This window comes from Hemicordylus capensis, chromosome 5, assembly GCF_027244095.1.
Source record: "Hemicordylus capensis ecotype Gifberg chromosome 5, rHemCap1.1.pri, whole genome shotgun sequence".
NCBI lineage: Eukaryota > Metazoa > Chordata > Lepidosauria > Squamata > Cordylidae > Hemicordylus > Hemicordylus capensis.
This window is the reverse complement of record NC_069661.1, coordinates 248,122,501-248,147,340: the sequence shown is the minus strand read 5'-3', so window position 1 is coordinate 248,147,340 and position 24,840 is coordinate 248,122,501. Positions and strand designations below refer to the sequence as shown.

The 24,840-nt window shown below is 43.8% G+C and overlaps 1 protein-coding gene and 1 long non-coding RNA gene across 34 annotated transcripts in view; one reads left to right on the top strand and one right to left on the bottom strand.

Moving 5' to 3' along the window:
* CELF2 (CUGBP Elav-like family member 2) overlaps positions 1–24,840 on the top strand; it is a 914,911-nt gene that overhangs the window by 849,991 nt on the left and 40,080 nt on the right. For all 29 annotated transcript variants that reach the window (XM_053253977.1, XM_053253957.1, XM_053253956.1 and 26 more), the window contains one exon: positions 8,229–8,363. In XM_053253977.1, coding sequence (XP_053109952.1) covers positions 8,229–8,363 — 135 coding nt within the window. The remainder of the gene's footprint in view (positions 1–8,228; positions 8,364–24,840) is intronic.
* LOC128326684 (uncharacterized) overlaps positions 14,801–24,840 on the bottom strand; it is a 68,086-nt gene continuing 58,046 nt past the window's right edge. For all 5 annotated transcript variants that reach the window (XR_008308194.1, XR_008308196.1, XR_008308193.1 and 2 more), the window contains one exon: positions 14,801–16,872. This is a non-coding gene — a long non-coding RNA (uncharacterized LOC128326684). The remainder of the gene's footprint in view (positions 16,873–24,840) is intronic.

Genomic DNA, 24,840 nt, shown 5'->3' with positions numbered 1-24,840 from the left:
CCAGAACACAGTCTCCCAACAACAGACAATTCCATCTCTTGACAACGTCCACAACAGGATGCGATGCACATTCATCAGCTATATTAAAGATGGTATGTGGGGAGTGGGGGAGGACCTGCTGATTGGCCTTCTCTTCTATTTCTCTCTCTTTTCCCCTCCTCCCTCTTTAGCCTTCTCTTTTAAAACCACTTCAGAGAGAGAAGCAAAAAAGAAAAGGTTGTTCCTTTGGTTTGATCCACTTTACCTCAAGGTGCAGTCCACTTGTGGGTCCAGACCACCAGCCAAAGATCAGTGCTCTCAGCAGAAAGTCTAAATGTGTAGAGGGTATGTCAAAGAAGCATTCAGGATAACTGTCAAGAGACCCTCCAGAGACAGAGCTCTGGAGTTTTTCAGAAGCCATCTGAGATATTTTAATGTAATGGCCCCAGGTTAAGAGAGATCTTACTACAGCTGTGTTTCATACATTCATATGTAAGTCTCACCACACACACACTCCTGACTGTAAGTGCTGTTCAACAGTGGGGCAGTCTGTCTCGTGCTAGGTGGAAGTTTTCAAATAGAGGGCGAACAGCCGTCCCTCAGGGATGCTGTAGCAGATTTGTGCATTGAGCAAGAGGCTTGACTAGAACACCTCTGAGGTCCCTTCCAGTTCTAAAATTCTATTATTCTGTTATTTCACCAACTCGAACATCAGCTAGTCAAGAGAGGCTGAATCATCACTCTTCCTTCCCAGCTTTAGGCAATCCAGGCTCTTGGGAAGAAAAAATACTCCCTGGATAATTTCAGCATAATGACTATTGAGAGTCCTGTCCTCAATTATATTTTTAGCCCAGCTGCTTTATTGAACATCCATTGGTGACATATATTCTGAGGTTTAAAGGACAAAGAAGTGCCAGATGCGTCCTGCTGCACTAAGATAGGATTGACTACATATCCAGCCTCCTTCCCAATATTTCCCCCAAAAAACAATTAGTGGTAGGTGCCTGATCTAGATTAGGATTGTGATAGGGACAAGTGGGGGTTTTAACCCTTTCCCCCATGATGGTCCTGATCCAGATCACAACCTGCACACCTACTATTTCTTCCAGGAAGGAAGTTCCCATTGGCATCAACAGGAACTTCCTTCCAAGGGGAATCAGTCTATCTGGGGGTGGGGGAGGGGTTGTTGTTGTCTGGATTAGAACCCCAGTGTGTGCTAAAGGATAAAGTTTCTGTCATGGAAAAGCTGTGTGTCAGCTATATTAGCCATGCTTTCTACTGCAAAACCAAGAAAAGAAAAGAGGAGTCCCTTCATGGTTTCTAACTTATCATGGATATGATGCTTTGGATGAGGAGATATATGTGCCTGCTGAGAACGTATACTTTATCTTGACTTAGGCTTTTACTCTCCCAGAAAAATGAACGCCTGTGGTATTAGATTAGGGATGTGTTAATTGATTCGGGTACAAATCAGTTTGTACCCGAATCTAGCTGGTTTGGGTGATTTGGAGACAGAACAAATCACCCCTGTGGTCCATTGGCTAGATTCAGGTCCAAATCGAACCGCATCAGATTCAATTCAGATCGATTTGAGATTTGGATTCCTCCTATTAATTCCCCCAGATTCTCAACTCTCATTTAAAGGGGAAAAAAGAAGCTAAGCTCTAGCCCTTGTAGAAGTGGAGTTATGGAGCAAAATGTGTGGTCACTATTTTTCAAGTGTTTGGATTCTTTAGTGTATAATAATTTTTCCTCAATGAATCCCTATGAGGATTCATTACACACTTTCATTTTGACTTATGATTTAAAATCCATAAGATAAAAATTAGATAAAAACATGTTTTAAACACATTAAAATTTAAAAATCGAATCTCAGCTGAAGGCCTGGGAAAACAAGTACATCTTCAAGGTCCTCCTAAAAGCAAACAGAGAAGGAGATGTTCTTATTTCAGTTGGCACATGGCAGTTGATGGCACTGTCCAATGACAGTCAAAATGAACAGAAGAAATGAAGGTGTGCAATGAATCCTCACAGGGATTCATTATGAGGAAAAGTTATTATACATTAAAGTATCCAAACACTTGAAAAATAGTGACCGCACGAACATTTTGCTCCATAACTCCACTTCTATAAGGGTAGAGCTTAGCTTTAAAAAAAAAATTAAGCTGGGGATCCATGTTAGGGTTAGGATAGGCCGATTTCACATTATTTCCTATGGCGGAAATACACAAAATCAGTAAAAACTTAAAAGAAAAAAAATTTAAAAATCAATCAAGTGCCTTGAACTTTGGGTGGTAGGTGGCACCTATGGGGATCTACCCACCACCCAAATTTGGTGCCCCTAGGATCTTTATAAGTGGTCTGAATCGATCCGGATCTGAATCAAATCCAAATCGAATCTGGGATGATTCAGGGGGACACAGGGTGATTCAGATTTGGACACAAAACATATCAGTTGTGATTCAATTCAGGCACAAATCGGGGGGGGAATTTGATTCTCTGCACATCCCTATATTAGACAATGCTAATCCAAGGATTGTTCAGACAAGTTTAAAAAAAAAGTGGGATTCATTACTCCTCTAATATCACTTTATTGCCAGTTGGTGAAAATAATACCAAAATTCAAAGCTCAAACATTGACATGAGGTCAAGGCACATAACTTCATCAGAGGGTTTCAGTTGCACAGCAGCAGCAAGAGCAAGAACAAAAAGACACAAACGAAAAGATGGTAAGAAATGTGAAAACAAGCTCAAAAATACAAAGTAGTCCCTGCCCCGCCCCGCCGCCACCTCTCAGGGTCTTCCTAAAGAAACATCTTGCACAATTGATATTTCCATCCCACTTGTCTCCAAGCTATGTTAGTGTCCACTCTTAGATCTTTCCCTTTTGCCCCAATACACGGTTTCAGGCCTTAGTTAAAAGGTTTCACGCTCACTTTCCCTCCTCTTAATTCAAGACAAAACGTCAAGTGCCAATGATCTAATTGTTGTGACTGGGAGGGAAGAAGTGAATGTGCAAAAGAATCAACAAGTGCTGTTCTCAGCATGAATCACACATTTTGCTGCACAAAATGGCTTTTTTTCAAGTTCACCTTTACCTTCATTTTTACCATTTGGAGCAAACACCCACCAATTCCACCTAATAAAGGACCATGTTCCATTACAGTTTCCTTAGTCCATGCTGTGGTCCCAGTCTGGACTTGGGCCCTGCACAGCTGTTTACATTGAAGCCCCTATCCTTCATCCTTAGCCCTTCTGCTGCTATATAGGAAAAATAATACTGACCTACCTTACAAGGTTATTGTAAAGAAGGATTACTGAGGCAAAACAAAGGCTTTGAACACTCTCAAATACAATGGCCAGTGTTACTGGGAATGATTTCTAGATTGTATGTATGTGTGTGTGCCTGTTCGTTTCTTTGTTTATATTCAGAATGCACATCCTGCCTTCTCACCAAAACCTCAAGATGACTAACAACAGCCATAAAATAAACAGAATATAATAATCAATAGAAATAACTAGGAACAGCAAATAAGAGCGGGGGCGGGGAAGCAACTGGCAAGAACATGGTTCCAATTTCATGGGAGAAAGCAAATAACATAAAATGTTCGGGTTTTTAAAAGCTATATTTGGATGCCATTAAAAGCTCATTAGAACAGGACAGGCTGTCTTGTTTAAGGGGTCTTAAAGGTTGCCCTGCCCCAGACCATGCCCATCAAAATACATTCAGGTTTTTCTATTATCCTCAAGAGGAGGAAATTGGTCCATTTGCGGGGTGGGCGGGGGGGGACACCAAGTAAAGCGATATCAATTATTTCCTTCCCTTCATCTTAAAAAAATAGCAAAATTCATTTTCTTTCACTTTTTCACAGAAAGCAGAAAAAAGACATGAGAAAGAGGCTGTTGCATTGCGTGTTGTCCTTGCTAGTGACTGAGCAATCTCATATTGCCACCATCCTTGGGGGATAGAGACTGGTGACTTGAGACAAGGCAAACAGCCTCATGGGATGGTTTGCACTGCAGGCGTTGCACCCACCAAGTTGTGAAGTAGGAATCTCCGCTCTGTGATGTGCATGTGTTTTAATAGACCTGCATGTGTGTCCATGTGGTGGTACTACATGGGTTGCCTGTGAATTTGCTAATAGGCCTTATGAGAGGATTCTGCAACCATCCATCTGCCAGTTCTTAACAGGCCTGATTGGCAAGCGGCTGTAACAACTGACATCTGTTCTTGCTTATTGATATGTAGATTTATGGTAATTGCTCTGAACAATAAGACACAAAATTACCTAAGGTGAACATTAAATTAAATTTTCATGGCCCCTCTCCTTATAAATATGTGGGTTTAAAAAAATATATCTTACATTACAAGCAGGCATATTGTGCATCTGTTATGAACATAATTTAATTGTATTTTTAATCTGCCAAGCCGCAAAATCAAAGTTGGGATTCTTGCTGTCCTGAATATTAGCCAAGTTTGGTCACTTACTGGTATACACAGATTACTGAAAGCAGAATCAAATTCTACTTTTATTTGCAACATTGTCCTTCATCATAAAGATTATTTCGTATCCAGCAGCTCATTCCCAGTGGAGGAAAATTTTCTGATTCTTTTTTTTTTTTTTTTAATATATATATACGGCGCTCTGTCTATCAGGCTGTGCTTTAGAGTTTAAGTGATTTGCATTTCTTCAGAGAGTATTGCGTTTGTGAAATGTTCAGTGGTTTCAAAGAAGGATGATCAAATCATTTTCTGTCCACTTCTGCTCTGGGATGTAGCGGGGGTGGGGTGGACCTGTGAGATGTGAGAAATATGGGCTTCACAAATGGAGACAGACAGCATGTGAAGCCCACAAAAGTACAGTGCAGTCCGTTTCAAGGATCTGGGGAATCGTTAGATTTTCTTACAAATTATAAGATGGTGCTTCTGATTTTGTTTTCATTAATTGGCTCTGGATTTCAGTCGTTTACTATGGCCACATTTTTCTACACGGTCAGGAGTGCCGAAAATTACCCCCCTTTCAAAGGCTGAGATTCTCATATGACGTTGGGCAGATGGGGGCATTAAAGAGCCTTTCGGCATATGGGTCTTGTAATGCAAGCAACGGATCCTGGTCTCCTCCTCCTAGTAAATTTATGCCAGGTGCTCAGGATCAAGGCCAGACAAGTACCACAGGTGGTACTTGGTCAGGTGGCTTGTAGCCGGTAGAAAGAGTGGCAGCACAGGAGGTGAACCAGGCTTCCCTCAGGGACACATTGCCACGACTGAGGGACTGCAACAGCCACATAGCAAGCTCTGCTGCAGCCCGGACAAGCCACTGCCAGCTGTCTTCATGGCTGCGCCACTGCTGCTCACACGCTCCAGCCATGCCCCTTGTATCGGTGTCAGATACATGTCAACACAGAGAGCAGGGAATGTGTGGCCCATTGTCCAGCTGGAAGGGACTAACAAGCTGAGTCTACCTTTCCCAGCCGTGAGCACATTGTTCGCCGGCTGGGTGCTTCCTTCACTGGAAGCTAGGGAAAGGAAGAACACCCAGCTGGCAAACGAAGCATTCACTACTCAGAGTGGGTCACATCACATTCATAACTGGGGTCAGTACTTTATTCACCAGCTGGATGTGAGAGGAGGGTGTGGGATGCCCTGAAGGAGGAGTGGGTATCCCAGGTATCCAAGGGACATTTGTACTCCCTTGTCCAATGATGTCCCCCACTGGACTGCAGCAGATGTGGGAGCTTTAGAACAGATGATCAGGGGCCAAGAGCACCTTCCTTATGAGGCAAGGCTACAATACCTGGGGCTATTTAATTTAGAAAAAAGATGACTGTGGGGAGACATGATAGAGGTCTATAAAATTATGTATGATATGGAGAAAGTGGATAGAGAGAAGTTTTTCTCCCTCTCACATAACACTAGAACCAGGGGTCATCCCATGAAATGGATTGCCAGAAAATTTAGGACCAACAAATGTAGGTACTTTTTCACACAACACATAATCAACTTGTGGAATTCTCTGCCATGAGATGTGCTGACAGCGAACAACCTGGATGGCTTTAAGAAGGGTTTGTATAACTTCTTGGAGGAGAGGTCTATCAACGGCTACTAGTCAGAGGGCTATATGCTACCTCCAGCCTCAAAGGCAGGATGCCTCTAAGTACCAGTTGAAGGGACATGCCCTCAACTCCTGCCTGTAGGCTTCTAGCAGCATCTGGTGGGCCACTGTGTGAAACAGGATGCTGGACCAAATGGGCTTTGGGCCTGATCCAGCAAGGCAGTTCTTATGTAGGAGGATTCTGGGTCTTTGTGTTTAGCTTGAAATGGCTTAAAATCCCCTCCTCTGACAAGCAACCCCACTGGAACAGAGAACAGGTATCGCAGGGGCTTATGGCTTGAGCCCTGTGATACCTGGCAATTAGATTAACATGTACTCTATTTGTTCACTCTAGATTCCATATTAATGAATAAGGGTAAAGTGGGATGTGGCTGATCACAGTTCAGCTTGTTGCTGACTGAGCAAGGAAGTGAGAATTGGATAGCCACCTGCAACTGCATAGCCTTAAAATTGTGGTTCTGTGAACCATGTATTATGATGCAATTACCAAGTAATTAAAGCGTAAATTTCTAGTTTCCAAAGATTGTCTTTGTAGGTGATGTGTATATATAGTCATCCTACCAAAGCACACCAACCCTCTGTCCTCTCCAGTTGTTTTGGGGACCTTTATTTGCTACTACTATTACTACTACTACTACTATTACTACTACAAATATTTATATACCGCTTTTCAACAAAAGTTTCTCTATTTCCATAGAGAAATAATACATAAATAAATAAGATGGCTCCCTGTCACCACAAAGGGCTCACAATCTAAAAAAGAAACATAAAAGAGACACCAGCAACAGCCACTGGAGGGATGCTGTGCTGATGGTGGAAACGGCCAGTTGCTTTCCCCTTGCTAAATAAAGAGAATCACCACTTTAAAAAGGTGCCTCTTTGCCCAGGTAGCAGCGGTACTCCTAACAGGCAGGGCCCTTCAGAGGCATGTCATCTTTGGTCATTCCAGCATTCAACTGAATCTTCTTCCATTGTCTGGTCCCACCACCACACACACACACACACACACACACACGACAGATTTCTGAAGGATTTCAACTATCTTAAGCCCCTAAAGTATCTCTTAGATTTTCATGCAGGACTGAAGCCAAGTCCCACTGAGAATGGTCACGCTGTTTGGCGCCAAGTTCTCTTTCACAATCTGGTGCTTAGCATTGCACCTGGAAGCCTCTAGAGCTAATTTCAGTTTATTATTCTGGAGTTTTCCTTCAGCTCCTATGAAGAAACCCACAGCCATATTTAAAGTTCTTTACTTTGTTATTTATACTGCACTGTGATCTTTAGTCTTTCCCTTTTCTGCACATTCCTGTTAGGTTCCTCATAATTAGCTTAATACCCTGCCCAAAAAATATCACTGAAGGTCTTTGGCTCCCCCAAGTCAGCTTCAAGAATGTGACCAGGAGTTTCTGATAGTTTTATTTTCCAGTGTGCGAACTCAACAAGTGTAGCTCCTTGCAAAGTGTCACCCTGAATCGTGGCTGTACTATGTATTGGCAGAGTTGGCTCTGATTTAGCACTCTGTTTTTAGAGGAGTGGAAAAAATAGAAGTGCAAATATTTTTTTTAAAAAAAGAGTTGGACTTGCATAATGATGAAGCTTACTAGACTTTTGATATGACTCCATCACACGGCTCTGTTATTTGACATACTCTTTGACGAGCAGTTCTGAGTCATTCGGAGCTGGCTGCTGCATTTTAACAGGAAGAGGGAGTTTAGCTGGGGAGACAGGCCATAGCACAGTGGCAGCACAGACGCTCTGCATGCATGAGTTCTCAAGCTGAATCCTTGGCATTTCTGGTTCAAGGAATCTCAGCTAGCAGGACTGGGGACATGGGGAGACTGCCGCCTGCAACCTCAGAGAGCTGCTGCCTGTCAGCATCAAGAATATTGGGCAAGACAGACCAACAGCTTGGTATAAGGTAGCCCCTTGTGGGGACCAAGTGAGGAGCAGCTTCACGTGATGTGTCACAGATGGAGCTCAGGTGATATGGACCATTTTTTCTCTACCACTATTATGTCCTGCCTGCAAATCAAACGGGAGGAAAGGAGAGGATGGAGGCTCCCAATAATGTGCATTTAAGAATGTGACTCTCATAATCAGTCTCACTGCCACCATTACTTTATGTTCTCTCTGCAGGAATGAATGCTTTACAGCTACAGAATTTGGCAACTCTTGCAGCTGCAGCCGCCGCCGCCCAGACCTCAGCTACCACCACCAATGCAAACCCTCTGTCCACAACAACTGGTGCCCTTGGCGCACTCACGAGTCCAGGTATGACTGAGTGAGGGGTCTTTGGTTTTTGTTGCGATGCTTCCATTCACCGCAGAGAAAGACACCATAAGAATGGCATCAACATTGCGGATCAGCCTCGTAGTGCCAGCCAGTGTGTTAATCTTTCCCCCTGCTTGTGGAGGAAGATATATAGGTAGTATAAAGTAAGGTGTGCCGTCAAGTAGATTTCGACTCCTGGCGCTCACAGAGCCCTGTGGTTTTCTTTGGTAGAATATAGGTGGGGTTTACCATTGCCTTCTCCCATGCAGTATGAGATGATGCCTTTCAGCATCTTCCTATATCGCTGCTGCCCGATATAGGCGGGAAACACTAGTGGGGATTCAAACCGGCAACCTTCTGCTTCTTAGTCAAGCATTTCTTCACTGCGCCACTTAAGTTGACATGGGCAGTATATGAATAGTGAAAACAATACCTTTATTAGGACCAATACAAAATCATGTCTTAATAAAAATATTGCTTTACTATCCCTGAAATATTCCAATGGGCTAGCAGCTCTACTTGTGTTTTCATCTAAGTGGTACATGAGCAATCAATGTATCTTCAGGATTCCGATGCGGTGACAAGCTACTGTTCACTGGAATTATAGTCAACTCAAAATACTCACAACCATTGAATGGAGGTGCTGTTTTTCCAAACTGTTGCCCCTGCGTGGTGCATGTATCCACAGCCACCTCAATTCCTATCATGGCAGCAGTCATTGTCCATCATGAGAGTTGTAGTAGCAGTGGAAATATTACCCACAAACTAGTGCCAGTTCATACAAGTAGCAGTTCCATACAATCTCAAGTAGGTTGTGAGTCCAGAATTGGCTAATGTGCTCCAGGGTGATCACTAGATGCAAGAACCAAGCCAAAGATAGTCTGCCCATTAACTTTTAATCTTGAAGCAAGAAGTCTGTTTCTGATGATTTATAGCTAATGATCTTCTCTGTATTCTATAAGGAGCATGACTCATATTGCATCGTTTCAGTTCATCATCTGCCAAATGTTGTGATTCATGGCAGCCATATACATAGAACATTCATGCTGGTTTTATTTTTGTTATGTGAATCCGAATTTCTGCTCTAGTTCCTGTCGCATTGATAAGACCTCTGTCTCAAGTTGGTTTTGGTAGTCACTGTAAGGAAAAAATTCATTCTAGCCACCTCTCTGCAGCTCAGTTAATGACCTTCTTCCTTATCTCTTGGCTCCAGAGCTGGACAAATGCTCAGTGACCAGTAGAGCCTGGCATTTGCGGATTTCAGATGCCAAGTTTAAAACTTATTTCTCTTGCTTAGGATCTGTGGCAGATTCCTGACTGGCATCTCAAACTGTATTAGTGTTTGGTGAATTGGACTCTAGTTCTGGCACCAAGAAACATAATAGGGGCACCGGCTATTTTTGGACCTGGTCTGATACTGAAATTTTCTCATGTATATGTCATGGTAGGAAAAGAAAAATGCAAGAGTGTAGCATTCAGGGAATAAAACCAGTAAATGGGTTTTAGGGGGGAAATAAGCAGTTTTAGGGGAAAATAAGCAGGTTCCCATAAGGAATTTCATGTGGAAAGGAAGGGGGTGCAAATTATTTATTTATTTATTTATTTATTTATTTATTTATTTATTTATTTATTTCGATTTATATACCGCCTTTCATTAAAAATAATCACAAGGCGGTTTACAAAAGTTAAAACACATAATAAAAATGAATTAAAAGTATTTAGCTAAAAATAGAAAAACAATCTGATATTAAAATATACAATATACAATTTTTTAAAAAAACTATACATGGATAAAAACAGGCAGAAGCAGCAATAAAACAAACATGTAAAGTATTTTATTTATAATGGCCATAATAGGCTGTCCCAGAAAACCTAAAACAGCCAGTACTGGATATGGAGCTAGTGTAGTAGGCCCAGAGGCTGCAATTGGCAGAAGAAGTCTGGCACGGCCCTGCCGGCCACACGCAAGGTGAGGCTGGGATTCTCCCTCCCTTGGACCTTTTGGACATTCCTCTCACTGGACTCTTTTAACCGGACTCTACCCAAACCCGTAAGGACTTGTGTACAGTGATGTATTCTCTCTGCCTTTGCAACCACACATTCATTAGTACGTGGCCGTGTTTTATCGGGAAACTCTGTTCACTATTGCTTTTGTAAACCATATGTTAAACATTCTCTAATAAAAGTCAATCTGTACAGTAAGGAGACCTGGTTTCAAATCTCTACGCAACCCCTGCAGTTCACTTGGGGCCAGCCACTCTGACACACCTCAAAAATTGACATGAGGTTTGTATGGTAAAGAGACAATGAAGCTATTCCCACAATCACTAGAAACCGGGCTAAGGTTGCTCAGCCTGGTTTCTAGTGATTGTCGGAATCACCGGGCTCGCAGGCAAACCCGGTGGTTCCACAGCGGCTAGCCCGCCTAAGTTACCCCCCTGCTAAACAAGGTTAACGGAGCGAGCGCTCCATTAACTTCAGGTGTGGGGGGGGACCCCAGGAAGGCACCTTCCTGGAGCTCCAGGGGCGGGGCACCACACGGCGGTGCTCTCCTTCCCCTGACCCCCAGAGCTCCCCAGCGAGCCGATCTGGCTCCCCAGCAACGAGCGAATGCTCATGTGCGGGGAAAGCGAGCTAAGACCGCTGTTCCCACAATACCCCTTGAGGCTCTACACCTTGATCATGTGTAGAGCCTCTGTGTATGTTGCCCTGAGGATCTGGGAGGAAGGGTAAGATAAATAATGATTTCAGCAATGATATATTGTAATGGTTTTTGTTATGGAAGAATCTACCTTTTATTATTCACCCCTGCTTACATCAATCCAAGAGTCCCAAAGTCACAGTCCACTCATACCTTTACCTAACAACTAACTAACTTACTTACTTACTTACTTACTTGGCAGTTGGGGAAGACATTTTGCTTGTGAACGTATGAACATCTTTTTGAAATGGCCGGCGCTTAAAAAACATCTTGGCCTTTTACAACATCTTGCAGCCCTGGGTTTTTTGGTACTCAAGAGCTTGTTTTCAGCAGTTATAATAATAACCTCTGGGAGAGTTAAATCAAATCCTAAATTTCTTTGGCCATTATGAAATCTAGAAACTGCTGTTATGGTTAATTTAGCATTCTTTCTTAATATGAAAATTGTCTACAAGAAAAGCAGTGGCTCTGTTGCCTTCAATGAAGTTGCCCTTGATGAGCATATGCTAAGCATTATTAAACTTGAAAATGCTTTGGAAATGTGTGTAATGGCTAGAGAATGGCCTTAGAGCATCATTGTAAATTTATAGAGGTGCCTGGGGTTACTGACTTTCATAAATCAGTTATAATATTTTAGAGTGAAAGCACACTGCCATGGGATCAGGCATTAACAACTAAAGCCACAATATTTAAGTATGTCCGAGATCAGCCAATGTTCCATCTAGACCAGCATCCTTTTTCCTATGGTGGTCACAAGCTTCCACGAAGAAGGAAGAGATCCTAGTGTTATGAGACAGGGAGAAAAATCTTCTCTACCCAGTGCCTCCACATCATGCATAATTTTATTAGCCTGTTAACATATCCCATCCCCTTGTAGCCAGGCACTAAATGAGGGTGACTGCAGAAAATTTAGTTTCTGTCACAGCTAATTCAAGGTTTGTTGCTACCAAGACAAGGATGTTCCCAACGAACAGAACACCCCAGATCCTCAACACTGCAGAAGATTCTGGTAGGTATACGGTTCGTGCCCAGAGCCAGCCATTCTGGAAGCAGCAGCCAACAAATGCTGTTTGTGCAATGAACGAAGTTGTGCTAGCAGGGGCGTATCTAAGGTAGGGCAGGCAGGGCATGTGCCCCAGGCGCCACTTGAAGGGGGCGCCATTTTGTAAAATTAAAAAAAAATTAAAAATGGCTGCCGAAAACAAAATGGCCATCGTGCATGCTCAAATGGCCTCTGTGGTGCCCTAGGTCATGCCAGGCATTGCAGAGGCCGTTTGAGCATGTGCGGTGGCCATTTTGTTTTCAGTGGCCTTTTTTTTTTTTTTTTAAGATTATTTTTAAAAATGGCCACCGCACATGCTCAGATGGTACCTGCGAGGCCCTAGAGGCCAGTGGTGGGAGGGGGAACCTTTGCAACCACCCCCCACAGCCTTTAGGAAGCCCCACCAAGGGACTACAGGTTAAAAAAAATTAAAAAAATTAATATAATATAAGACACTGTACACATATTCAGATTGGCACTATGTACAGAGAATCAGGGCTTGTGAATACTGAGATGACGCTTATGACCTAGGATTGTATTCATTTGCTCTTACTTTGCTTCTTGTGATAAGTGAGTTAAATGTGATGTCTTGCTAATATGGCTATTAATGGTGAGTTTGTCTTTGAATCAGTGTTAAATCCTTAATATTAAGGCCCAGTGGGAGTTTCTTGCTCTCTTTCTCTCATTTTAACTGTCTTTCTGAAATACTAGAATATATTCCAAGCAGTGACACAGTTTACTCTGCATATCCTTTAATTATTTACAGAGTATCTGGGAAAAGTCAAATTCTCCATTTATTTTTAAAACTTATGTAATGGTGATGCTACAATGCACAGCAGAGAATTAGACAGACACTTCTGTTTAGTTTTCCAAGTACACCTCCACATAGTATTTGGGTATTTCATGAGCCCCAGCATGCTGAAATTTGTAGTTTTCCAGCATTTTTTGGTCTGGCTAAGTCCACTGCTAAATAGTTTTTGAAATATTAAAAGATTAACGAGCCTGACTTGTATTTTTCAGATGATATTATGGTAAAGTTATCTGAAAGATGGGTGTCAGATGCTTGGACGGGGGGGGTGGAATTTCAGTGCTTGCCCTAGGCGCTATTTTCCCTAGATACGCCTCTGTGTGCTAGCACAAGAAGTTCACATAGCTGTGCGAAGTCACGGGGATTTTCAAACTTGCGCTATTGTGCAAAAGTTCCCTTTAAAACATATGAGGTGTGCCACAGATTGTGCACCTGTTGTGCAAGCATAAACATGCTTGCACTAGTGCAACACTAGTCTGGAACTCAAGTTCCAGGCTTAGTGCAATTTGCTAGCACAAGCACATTGTCCGTGCACAAGCATTAGTCATTTATTAGTCAGGATGTTGGCCATTATGATCCTGGACTTGGTGCTACTTCCAGCATGGAGAGCACCCCCCTGCATTGTGGCACCCCAAGAGGCTGCTTAGCCTGCCTGTATCCTGGCTCTGATCCAGAAAGCTGCCTTCTCCTGACTGTAGAGATCTCAAAGAGACCTAGGGAATCAATACCAGCAAGCGATTTAGGCCTCTTTGAATCTTGCTATCAAGCTAAAACATCAGTTTAATAGCCTCGTTCCTCCTTACAAACTCTCCAACCAACCCAGAAACAACCCTTGTTAAGATGTTCTTTGATTTCAACTTTCTTATCTGGTTCTGCATTTTCCACTCCATTAAATACTTTGTAAACCTGAATAAAAGCTTTTTTCCTGGTTGTTCTCCGCTCTGTGGAATACACATTTAGTTCCATAAAGCCTCACGTACTGTCTCAAAAGCATTTCCATTAAAACCTAGACTGTAATGGGACATTTATATTTGCCTTCAGTGAGGCTTGCATTTTCCCCTCCTCCATTTATTTAATTTTGTGCTTGTTTATTTTTGTTTGGTCACCAGAGGGTTCCTTTTCTTTCTTCCTTCCTTCCTTCCTTCCTTCCTTCCTTCCTTTCTTCTTTCTCTCTCTTTCTTTCGAGTTATTTTAATTGAACATTCTTTTGTGCTTATAGAGATCCTCCCCCCGCCCCCCCATTGCCTGAAGTAGCAATATGCATGAGACTGTCTGATGACAAAATAAACAGTGATTAGGACACTTGAAAATTAAATGTATAGAATCTGTAGCTGATCTGAGATCTGGCCAGATCAGCCCAATGTTCCACCCCTCTCAAGTTCCTTCATACTGGGTAAGGGGGAGAATGGGCTGTCTTCCTGCCTGTTTTCTCTTGCTCAGCATCCCTACCGTGTGGGGGCGGGGGGAGTGGAGACAGAAGCCCCTATCCAATCTAATCAGACTTACTCTTTTCAAGAGTACAGTTATGTACAATATTTTGAAACGTCAGTACTGACCAAGGCTGAGACTGGCTGGGCTCACTACAAGCAGTGAAAGGGACCAAGGGAGACATGTTTCACCTTTCGCCTGTATGTAGAGTTCACACATTACACTGAAGGGGTGCAGGGAGACACGTTTGAGCTCTCCCTGCATTTAGAATGCACACATCTCACCTGGTGGGGATGCATTTGGACATTTGATTTGGACATTTTTCAGAAAGTTGAGGAAGTATTGGTCCTTTCTTTCCCCACACCCTATTTCATGACATGCACAGCCGGCCCCTTAAGAAGAGAATGACAAACACAGTCTGAAAAACAGCATTTACTTAATGTGTTCATATCCTAGGCAAAAGGTACTTTTCAACAAAGGGATCTATTTTCAAATACATCCTTTAAGCTCTCAACATATCCAAAAGACTCAGAGACAATATAATCCCCATCTCTATTATTTTTCTAACTGTACATTTATTTTATTCTGAATATCCAGTGAAGTATTTCCCTATAGAATCATTAGATTTAAAAAGAAAGAAAGAAATAACAAGGTAAAGCTGTAATTTTAAGTTTTTTTAAAAAATCCCTTCAGGCTATAAAAATAGGTTCTTTTTGTTTTGTGGCCTTGAGCGAGGTGGGGGTGGGGATTAATATTGCCCAAGGCTAGAGTAACTGGTGTGTTGTGGGCTTTTTGTTTTTGTTTTTGCACTTATCAGAAGGAGTGCATAAAAAAGAAAACTAAAATCATAACAGAATAAAATCAAGTACAAGTATATTACATCTTTCTTCAGAAGCCTCAACAATCATAATTGTAGTCTATTATTTTGAGGTGATAGTCATTTATTTTATTTACTTTAATAATCTTTCTTGAATTAATTAATTGTTCAACCTTTCCTCGACTAGCGTGCCTGTAACATTTTACTTTCCTTCTTTTCCTTTAAAGAAGAACCAGTTGAAAATGTGTCAGTGCATTAGATTCAAAGTCAGAATATGAACCAATGTTTGGTGAGAGATTTGCCTCATCTTTTGCTTGGGCAATGCAGTTTCAGCCAAAACCTGTCCTTTTACTTTTACTTTCAGTATAATGTTTCCTCAGTACACTTCTGAGCATGTGCCTATATGCCGTTGTGCATGCTTGTGCATGCATGCCATCAGAGTGCTCACGATCCGTCCCTTTAAAGCCCTCCACAACCATGGGTTGAATCCCGGATTTTCAAGCTGGACAGAGCTTTAAAGGAGTGGAACTTGACCCCTGTCATGGCACACATACACAAATATACACGGCATATATGCTGAGAAGGACACACATATACAAGAAGTGTATTCTTTCCTCATGATTCTGCCCAGCCACCCACAAACCCCATTCATCTTTGCTCCACGTTCTGCCATTGTCCCTAGCCCGATTCAGACATTATGTTGTACTAGTGTAGAGATATCTGTACACTCATACATGTGTTGGTGTTGATTACTATACTTGCGTTCATGTTAAATGTGAACATGTACACATATAGGCACCTCAAATGTATGGTACAGATAGGAAGTGTACTGCTGTACCTGTGTTGAGCAAAACATGTGAATAACTGTACATTTGTACACTGTATGAGTGTTGAGCATAATGTATAAATGGGGCTGACAAAGAGATGGGTGAATGTGAAGCTCTGGTACCCTCTCCATCTATTCCTTCTTATGTATGGTAAAGAATAACTTTTTCTACGTGACATTTTGTGATGACTAATTCCCCCTACCATCTGTATTTTTTGCCGGCTAGTTATTGTTGCTGTGTGGTTTTATTTACATTGCAGTTCCTTATTATGCTGCTGTTAATTGTGATTGCTTTGGTTTTTATGTTCTTGTGTTGCTTTGCTATAAATAAAATACAAATAGCAGTATAACGAATCATATCAAAGAGAATAATGAATTAGGAAGCTCATAATCATTAAATTTTGTATTCCAGTGGACAACCAATAAAATCCATCACTGAATAAATTTAATGATAATCAGTCGGAGAGTGCCTTTTGGATCTTCTGTTTCAGGTGTCAGAATGTTTTGGACTGCCCCTGGCATGAATTGCTGCTTCTAGAGGAATTTGTTCTACCAAGGCCAGTAGGGGTCTGTCAAGATTTCTGCAGCTTCCAGGAAATGTCCATCTTATCCTAGCCACAATAATGGTTAGAAGTACCATCCCAGCATAGGGCTTGAACCCACAGACTTAATGGCTCCCTGCCGCATACACACATACACCTTCAAGTACCTGCTCTGCTTGGCAACCATCCTTTAAACCTTTGTGCAACTTTAATAAAAGCAGCTGTTGCCTGTTTTGCTACAATTAATTCACTTAATCTCCTAGACAAATGTAGAGAATTGTCTCTTTATTCTTGGGCAGTTTGTTCAGAAATCTGTTTGCACAGGTTGAATTTCTGTTCTTCACCCTTGGGATAGAGTTTAAATGATATATGGGTTATTCATTATATTATCCATAACACAGAAGGTTGCTTTTGTTAGGTAAAGGCATTCAAGTTTAGAACACAATTGTCTGAAACATGGGCCATTTTATAGAAAATGTAGGATGCTTTGGGAGAGAAGCATCACAAAATGTCTAAGCTCAACATCCTTTAAAAGCTTTTCTCTCTTTTTTTGTTCGCTTTAGCACATATATGCATCTCTCCAATCGGCAGTTCAAGCCTGCCATGGTGACATTTTGTTATAGGCCAGTACACCCACTGTGCTATCTATGATTTGCTTCTAAAAATGATCCAAAAATAGATGTACCTGTATGACAGTTTTCTAAATGAATCGGCACAGACAGTTCATCTTGTTAGATGTCACTTTTAAAATTCCATATCTTATTTCTCTAGAAATTTGCTATATATTTTGCTGCAGCTTATTTTATTGTACTTCGTTTATATTCTCTAAAATTGTGGGTAGACCTGCCTAATTCAAACTTTTGAAAAGGCATGAAAAATAACACAAACGTTTCAAGATTTGATAACCCATCGTATCTTTTAGTGCTCATTCAGAGTTTAACTAGAAGTGTTGCAAAAGATTCATTATCAGGATCTTTCTTTCTTTTTAAAGTTTAAAACAGCAGGGGGAGCGATGTTGAGGGGAAGGGGTGTTTAACCCTTTCCCCTTTCTCTGTGTTCCTGATCCTGATCTAAATTAAAGAAAAGAAGTTCCAGTTTGTTGTGCAAGGAAAGAAAATACTGGCACACATGCACAGGTGCATTTACTACAACAGCATTGCAGCACTGTCTGAAATGTAGCACTTTGTTTTTTCCTATAGAAGTAAACGGGTGCAATGATGATCCCAGCGTCCCCAGTTATTGAGAATCCAGTGGTCCTGTGTGCATTGGCCCATTCTGGACTCTTGTCTCTTGGCTATGCTAGAGTGGTTGAATGCCAGAAACTGGTGTGTGTGTGTGTTTTTTTTAATAGATAGATGCTCTAATTAGCTCATGAGTATTATATTAGGGAATGTGAAAATAAGACAACAGTTTCTCTCAAATGCAATGCACTGATGATTACTCTTCCAAACAATATGAGGGGTTGCATTTGAGCAAGATAAACTGTTGTTTAGGTACAAGCAAGAAGATGGATCAGAAAGAGCCAGCGTGGTGTAGTGGTTAGAGTGCTGGACTAGGACCGGGGAGACCCGAGTTCAAATCTCCATTCAGCCATGAAACTAGCTGGGTGACTCTGGGCCAGTCACTTCTCTCTCAGCCTAACCTACTTCACGGGGTTGTTGTGAAGGAGAAACTCAAGTATGTAGTACACCGCTATGGGCTCCTTGGAGGAAGAGCGGGATATAAATGTAAAAATCACCATCATCATCATCATCTCTGGTTGATTTGCAGTTAATTGGTAAGGGTTTCTTCTGACTTGCAGTTGTTTAACAACAACAACAACAACAATGCTTTTTGAAAAATACAAATTCTTAAATTATCCTGTGCAGAGCATATGTGCGCTAGTACATGATTTCTCCCCTCACCCCCTTCCTCAGCCCCCCTCACCTCAGAGATCTCCCCCTCTCACCTGAGCTGTACTCCTGCTCCTCCTCCTCCATCCCCTCACCCCTCTTGGTCTCTCCTCCATCCCTTTACTCCATCCCCCTCACCTCTCTTGGACGTGGCTGCAGCGTTGCTGGCACCTACTGGCCAAGCTACAGCCTCCTATCCCCAGAGACCTCCCCACCCTCACCCAAGCCCCACTCCTGCTCCTCCCCACAGGAGCAGCAGCAGCAGCAGTTGACCAGGCCCTTCCTCACTGCCGCCACCGTCATGGCCGCTCATTCCCCTCAGGCCACTGACAGGCCCAGGCTCATCCTTTGCCTGCCTGCCTCCCTCCACCAATGCCCTCAGTAGCCCCAAACAGCAGCTGCGGTTGATTGGGCCCTTCCTTGCTGCTACTGCCACCCTCACCTCTCTTGGATGTGGCTGCAGCGTTGCTGGCACCTACTGGCCATGTAGCATGGCTGCTTGTTCCCCTTTGGCCACTGACAGTTTCGGGCCCGTCCCTCACCCTTCCTTCTTTCTCCCTTCCCCTCCTTTTTCTCTCTTTCTCTCTCCTACACTCGCTCTCCCCCCCCCCCGCCTTCTCCCTTCCTGAGTTAACAGATCTTGTTCATCTTGTTTCCTCATCTAATTCACATAATGGCAGCTTCCTTCTCCTGAAGGGGCTCCTTCCTTCCTCACGGCCCCAATCTTTGCAGACCCCTGCCCACTATCCTTTTATATATGGATTCCTCTCCTCTATAATCAAGAACATCTTCCAACCAGTAACAGTTGCATTCCAACTGACCTTAACCATCACAGCTCCTCCTCCCTATCTGCATATGGAATCCCCACTGCCCAATCAGGTGCTTCTGCTCACGAACTCTTGAGAGAGCTGCCACATACAGGATTAGCCATGGGCACACCTTAGAGAATTATATAGATACTGCTGAAATGAAGAAAACTTGGAGTGGATATTTTTGTGTGAAGGGACTGTGAGCTCTGTTCTGATACTGAAAGAAAATCCCCAGGTGCCTCGTTGATTAATTTTTAATGTGTGAGGCTGTTCTTACAATCAGCCTAAACTGGGCTAGGAAAGTCAAGCCCAGTCTTTGCTGATGGAAAGAACCTCCGGGAGCCATGTGGCTATGGGTGGCAGCACAGCAGCAAACCCCGCAAAGAGGCCACCCTATTAAACAGGGTTAAGAGAGCTAGCGCTCAGGGCTCCGTGTGTGTGTGTGTGTGTGCGCGCGCGCGCACATGCGCGCACGCCTCTAAGCTGTTATTCTGCATCTTGCTCTGGTTGGTGGACCTTGGAGTTCTAATATAGAAAATGAATTAGATCCTGTAAACCTAAAGTCTACCTGCTCAGCTACATATGCATTGTTTATACCGGTAGCTGCATCAGTATACACCACTTCACTTGGCTCCATAGCTCCTTAACCCAAGTCTCTCTGAGATCACAGCTGTCTGTTTCTCCTCCCATTCTCCTGCTGGTATGCAGATGTTGCCTCATCTTCCATTGGCACACACCCCTCCTGTCCCTGGGCCATTGTGGATGTTCTTCATTTCCCTACCTGCCCATCAAACCTTCCACTTCCCTCTCTATCATTGCACTGATTTACAAGCCCAAACTAGACAATATGTTGGAGATATGGGAGGAGAACTAGTCTTGTGGTAGCAAGAATGAATTGTCCCCTTTATTATATTATTATCATTGTACTTAATTCTCTGAGACAGCCACGCGTAGGGATGTGGCAAGGCTATGTGTGCTGGCGAGGGAGGCACCTGATTGGCTGGGCACCGTTTGGCTGCTGTTGGCAGCAAGGAGAGGCAGGCGAAGCGGCGACGTCCCAGCCAGGTTGGGGCGGCAGCGGGCCTGGCCCTGGCTGCGGGGGCAGGGAGATGGCAGCTGCGGTGGCGGGCCTGGCCGCAGGGGAGGGGAGATGGCAGCTGCGGAGGTGGGCCCGGCCACGGAGGTGGGGAGATGGTGGCTGCGGCGGCGGTGGGGAAATGGCGGGGCGGGACGGCCGTGGCGGGGAGGCAGCAGCAGCAAAGAGGCAGCAGCGGGCCAGCCTCCAGGTTGATAAGACGGCGGGGAAAGGGGAGGGGCCAGGCCGGCTTGAAAGCCAGCCAGAAACGGGGCGGTGGGGGAGTGGGCTGGGCGGGCGTCAGAGATGCCCGGGGGAAGAGGGCGCAGACGTTCTGCGCCGGGTCTGCTAGTATTATTTATTTAACGTATTTTTATACTGCCCAAAATTATTGTATCCAAAACGGATTGTGAGGAGCTCCAAAAGGATCTCTCCAAACTGGAGGAGTGGGTGACAAAATGGCAAATGCACTTCAATGTTGGTAAGTGTAAAGTGATGCACATTGGGACGAAAAAACCCAACTTCATGTATACACTGATGGGATCTGAGCTGTTGGTGACTGACAAGGAGAGGGAACTTGCGGTCGTGGTGGCATGCCCTCAACTCCTGCCTGTGTCTTCCAGCAGCATCTGGTGGGCCACTGTGTGAAACAGGATGCTGGACTAGATGTGTCTTGAGCCTGATCCAGCAGGGTTGTTCTTATGTTCTTAATTATCTGGGCAGTTTACAGTAGAAACAGTACAAACTAAAATAGAATTAAAACTTTAAAACAATTTATAATTTAACACCTTGTTTAAAACTATTAAAAACTGTAAATCTAATTAAAAACATAGAACCTTTGCTAAGCAGGGTCTGCCCTGGTTTGCATTTGAATGGAAGACTACATGTGCACCACTGTAAAATATTCCCCTCAGGGGATGAGGCCGTTCTGGGAAGAGCACCTGCCTGCTTGCATGCAGAAGGTTCCAAGTTCCCTCCCTAGCAGCACCTCCAAGATAGGGTTGAGAGGGACTCTTGCCTGCAACCTGGAAGAAGCTGCTGCCAGTCTGGGTAGACAATACTGAGCTAATACTGACCACTAGTATGACTCGGTTTAAGGCAACTTCCAATGTTCCTATGACCTTCCATCCATCTTTCTTTCTTTCTTTCTTTCTTTCTTTCTTTCTTTCTTTCTTTCTTTCTTTCTTTCTTTCTTTCTTTCTTTGTCAAAGGCAGCTATTTGCAAGTGTATGTGATTCAAAGCACTGAGGGAAGGAGGCTAACCCTTCCCCTGTATTTCCCCCCCCATAGAAAATAACTGCTCTCCTCCTAAAGCTGTTCTTTGCCCTGTTAGGGAAATCGTAACATATACCTATAAGTTTTACATGACTAGCAAAAATAATCACTTCGGAAGGCTGATTGTCACTGAGAAAATGTGTTGGGTAGCAAAAAACCCTCCTATCCGCCATTGCCACAAGAGCGGCAAGATCCCAATAGGTCCCCAAAGCTCTAAATTGAACCACAGCACCCCCTAGTGCACACAACAGAAAATGGCACAGGGGAAAGGCTTCACACCCTCCACCGGACACCACCGTCTCCATCTGAATCACACACATGCATGCAGCTACTTTTCTCCAAAATAAAAAGAAATGTGATGTGCTGTCACAGCTCTCCAATGTCTTAATTCGTCTGAGCTTCAGTCTCTTCTGGGCTTTCCAGCTGTTTCATTCCATGGATGCTCTACCCATGTTCACTGTGAGTGGGCGGTGCAAGGTTTCAAATCGTGGTAGTGTAGGGGCAGGACCTCAAGGTGCAGTTCCGTGCACACTGTCCCCGGGCACAGCATCCATGGAATTAGAACCCCAGTATAGCACTGGTGAGACTTTCCATTCAGCAGTCACTATTTGTAACGTGAATTATGTGGCATTGAAAAGGCAGCTTTGCTTTGCTTTCTCTGAGTGTAGAGAGGAGAAAGGGGTTGAGCGAGGGATACAAAAGCTTTAAGGGACACCCACAGGTGTCTTGGATCCATGTGCTACACCCCACCCCCCCATGTCTGCACTTATACAGACACACAGGCTCCAAACAGGTACCATTAGCACAAGCTGCACGTACAAGCCAGACCACAGCAATATTGCCAGCTTGTTCAAGTTATTTTCTGCCATGGAGTTATCAGGCGCTGCTGTCAACTTGCCTGTACACAGGGTAGGCATGCTACCTCGGATACTGCAGCCATTTATGAGGAGCACTGACCAGGAACAGACTGTGAGTTTTAAGTAGTTGGAATTAATTTAAAGCTTAATAAAAGCACGCACCTGGAGGAGTTTTAATATTAAGAGGCTGATTGCAACCCCCAGCTCTGGATAGGAACATAGGAAGCTGCCATATACCGAGTCAGACCATAGGTCCATCTAGCTCAGTATTGCCTACACAGACTGGCAGCAGCTTCTCCATGGTTGCAGGCAGGAATCTCTCTCTCAGCCTTATCTTGGAGATGCTGCCAGGGAGGGAACTCTCAGGTGCCTCAGTTTTGCTGGCATTAAAAATAACTTGATATTTGTGTGTGGACCTGGACAGTGTTCCCTCTAACTGGGATTCCCAGACTACAGCTCCCCCAAGCAAAAGCCATTGTAGCTGGGGATTTTGGGAGTTGTAGTCAACAACATCTAGGAATCCCTGTTAGAGGGAACACTGGACCTGGATGTTTTGTGGCCAGTTAGAGGACATCTAATCCATCAAATGCTAATTTAAAAATTAGCATGCCCTCTCTCCTGCTGTTACTCCCCTGCAACTGGTACTCAGAGGCATCCTTAAATGGAGCCTCTTTGTGCAGTGGCAATATTCTGCTGAATACCCGTTGCAGGGGATAAGCAATGGGAGAATACTCTTGCCTTCTTTGTAGTCTTCCTGCATGTATGTGTCTTGTCGCTGTTGGAAACAGGACTAGAAGAGCCCTTGGTTTGATCCAGCAGGGCTCCTCTTCTTTTTGCATGCCGAGTCCAGCAATCCATAAAGCCCACTTTTCCCTTCTGGCTCACCATGACTTAAAGACCTCCCGAAAATGTTTTACTGTGCCAGAAGTAGCCTGTGAAAGAGTTAAGAGTGTTTTGCAAGCAATATTAAGAGCAGTTATCAGGGTGGAATGCATATGTCATTTAGACTTGTGAATTCAAGATATAAAGTACACAAGCATGACTTGACACCCCCCCAGCTAAGCAGGACCCACCCTGGTTGCATATGAATGGGAGATCTGATGTGTGAGCATTGTAAGATAATCCCCTTAGGGGATGGAGCCGCTCTGGGAAGAGCAGAAACTTTCAAGATCCCTCTCTGGCTTCTCCAAGAGATTCCTGTCAGTCTGTATATACTGAGCTAGATGGACCAATGGTCTCACTCAGTATACAGCAGCTTCCTAGGTAAGACTTATTGAAATCAGACATACATTCAAGCAAGTGCAGGTTGTGGGGGGAGTTCTCTCAGAATAGCAACTACAAAAAATGTAAAAACTGATTGAGAAACTATAGATGCTCCTTTTCACAACTCACAGTCACATGCGCTGCCACCAGCTTGAAGGATGTAAGTATTTGGATTGGCTGACATTGCAATGAAGGCCAAGTAGTTGAATGCCAGTGACTCATCAGTCGTTGGGCTGGTGAGCCCTTTTGAAAGGCCACTGATGTTTTCCTTCATCAAAGAGATTAAATTCCCCCTCCACATTTTAAGACTCCCAACTAAGATTTTTTAAAGCCCTCCGAGAAATATATTAAAACCCACAAGTGTAGGTATTACCACAGAATAATTAGAGCGGCTCATGAGATTTCAGACATTGGGTTTACTAATGTTCCAGGACTTGTTCAGCTTTGATTAGGGAGTGTTGGACTTTGCCTAGGACTTTGCCAACGACTTTGTGTTGAACTCTGACTAAGGAGACTTGAGTTCCAATCCCCAGATCCCACTTAGTCATGAACCCACTCAGCCATGAAGTTGGGTGACCTTGGACCAGTCCTTGAAACTTTGTACACAAGCAGACAAACCCAGGTTAGGGTAGCCCAGCCATGGTTTGGCTGAACTGCCAGGATTAAGCCCGATCCTGCTGCTGCCCTTGTGGGTAGCCTGACTTTTTACCCCGGCCTTTAGCCAGGGTTTAAGGGTACAAGCGCACCCCTAACCTAGGCACCGGGGTCATGTGTATGCTCGGGTTACATGCAGCCCAAGCATACACAGAGTCAAGCAGCTACCGTGTTTCCCCGAAAATAAGACAGTGTCTTATATTAATTTTAGCCCCCCAAAAATGCACTAGGGCAATTAGCGGTACATCAGAAATTACTGCTAGGTCTTACTTTCGGGGTAGGTCTTACTTTCGGGGAAACAGGGTAGAGCACCCAATTCCCAGGGGAATCCTCCCATGTACCACGCTCATTGCATGGTGCATTGTGGGATTCCTGGAGGCCAGGAAAATGAGACTGGGCCTCTTGCGATCCACGCTGTATGGAGCACCGTAGATTGTGTGGGTGAGCGGTGGTGTGCCAAAGAGGAGCTCTGTTGGTTGTCTGGGGGA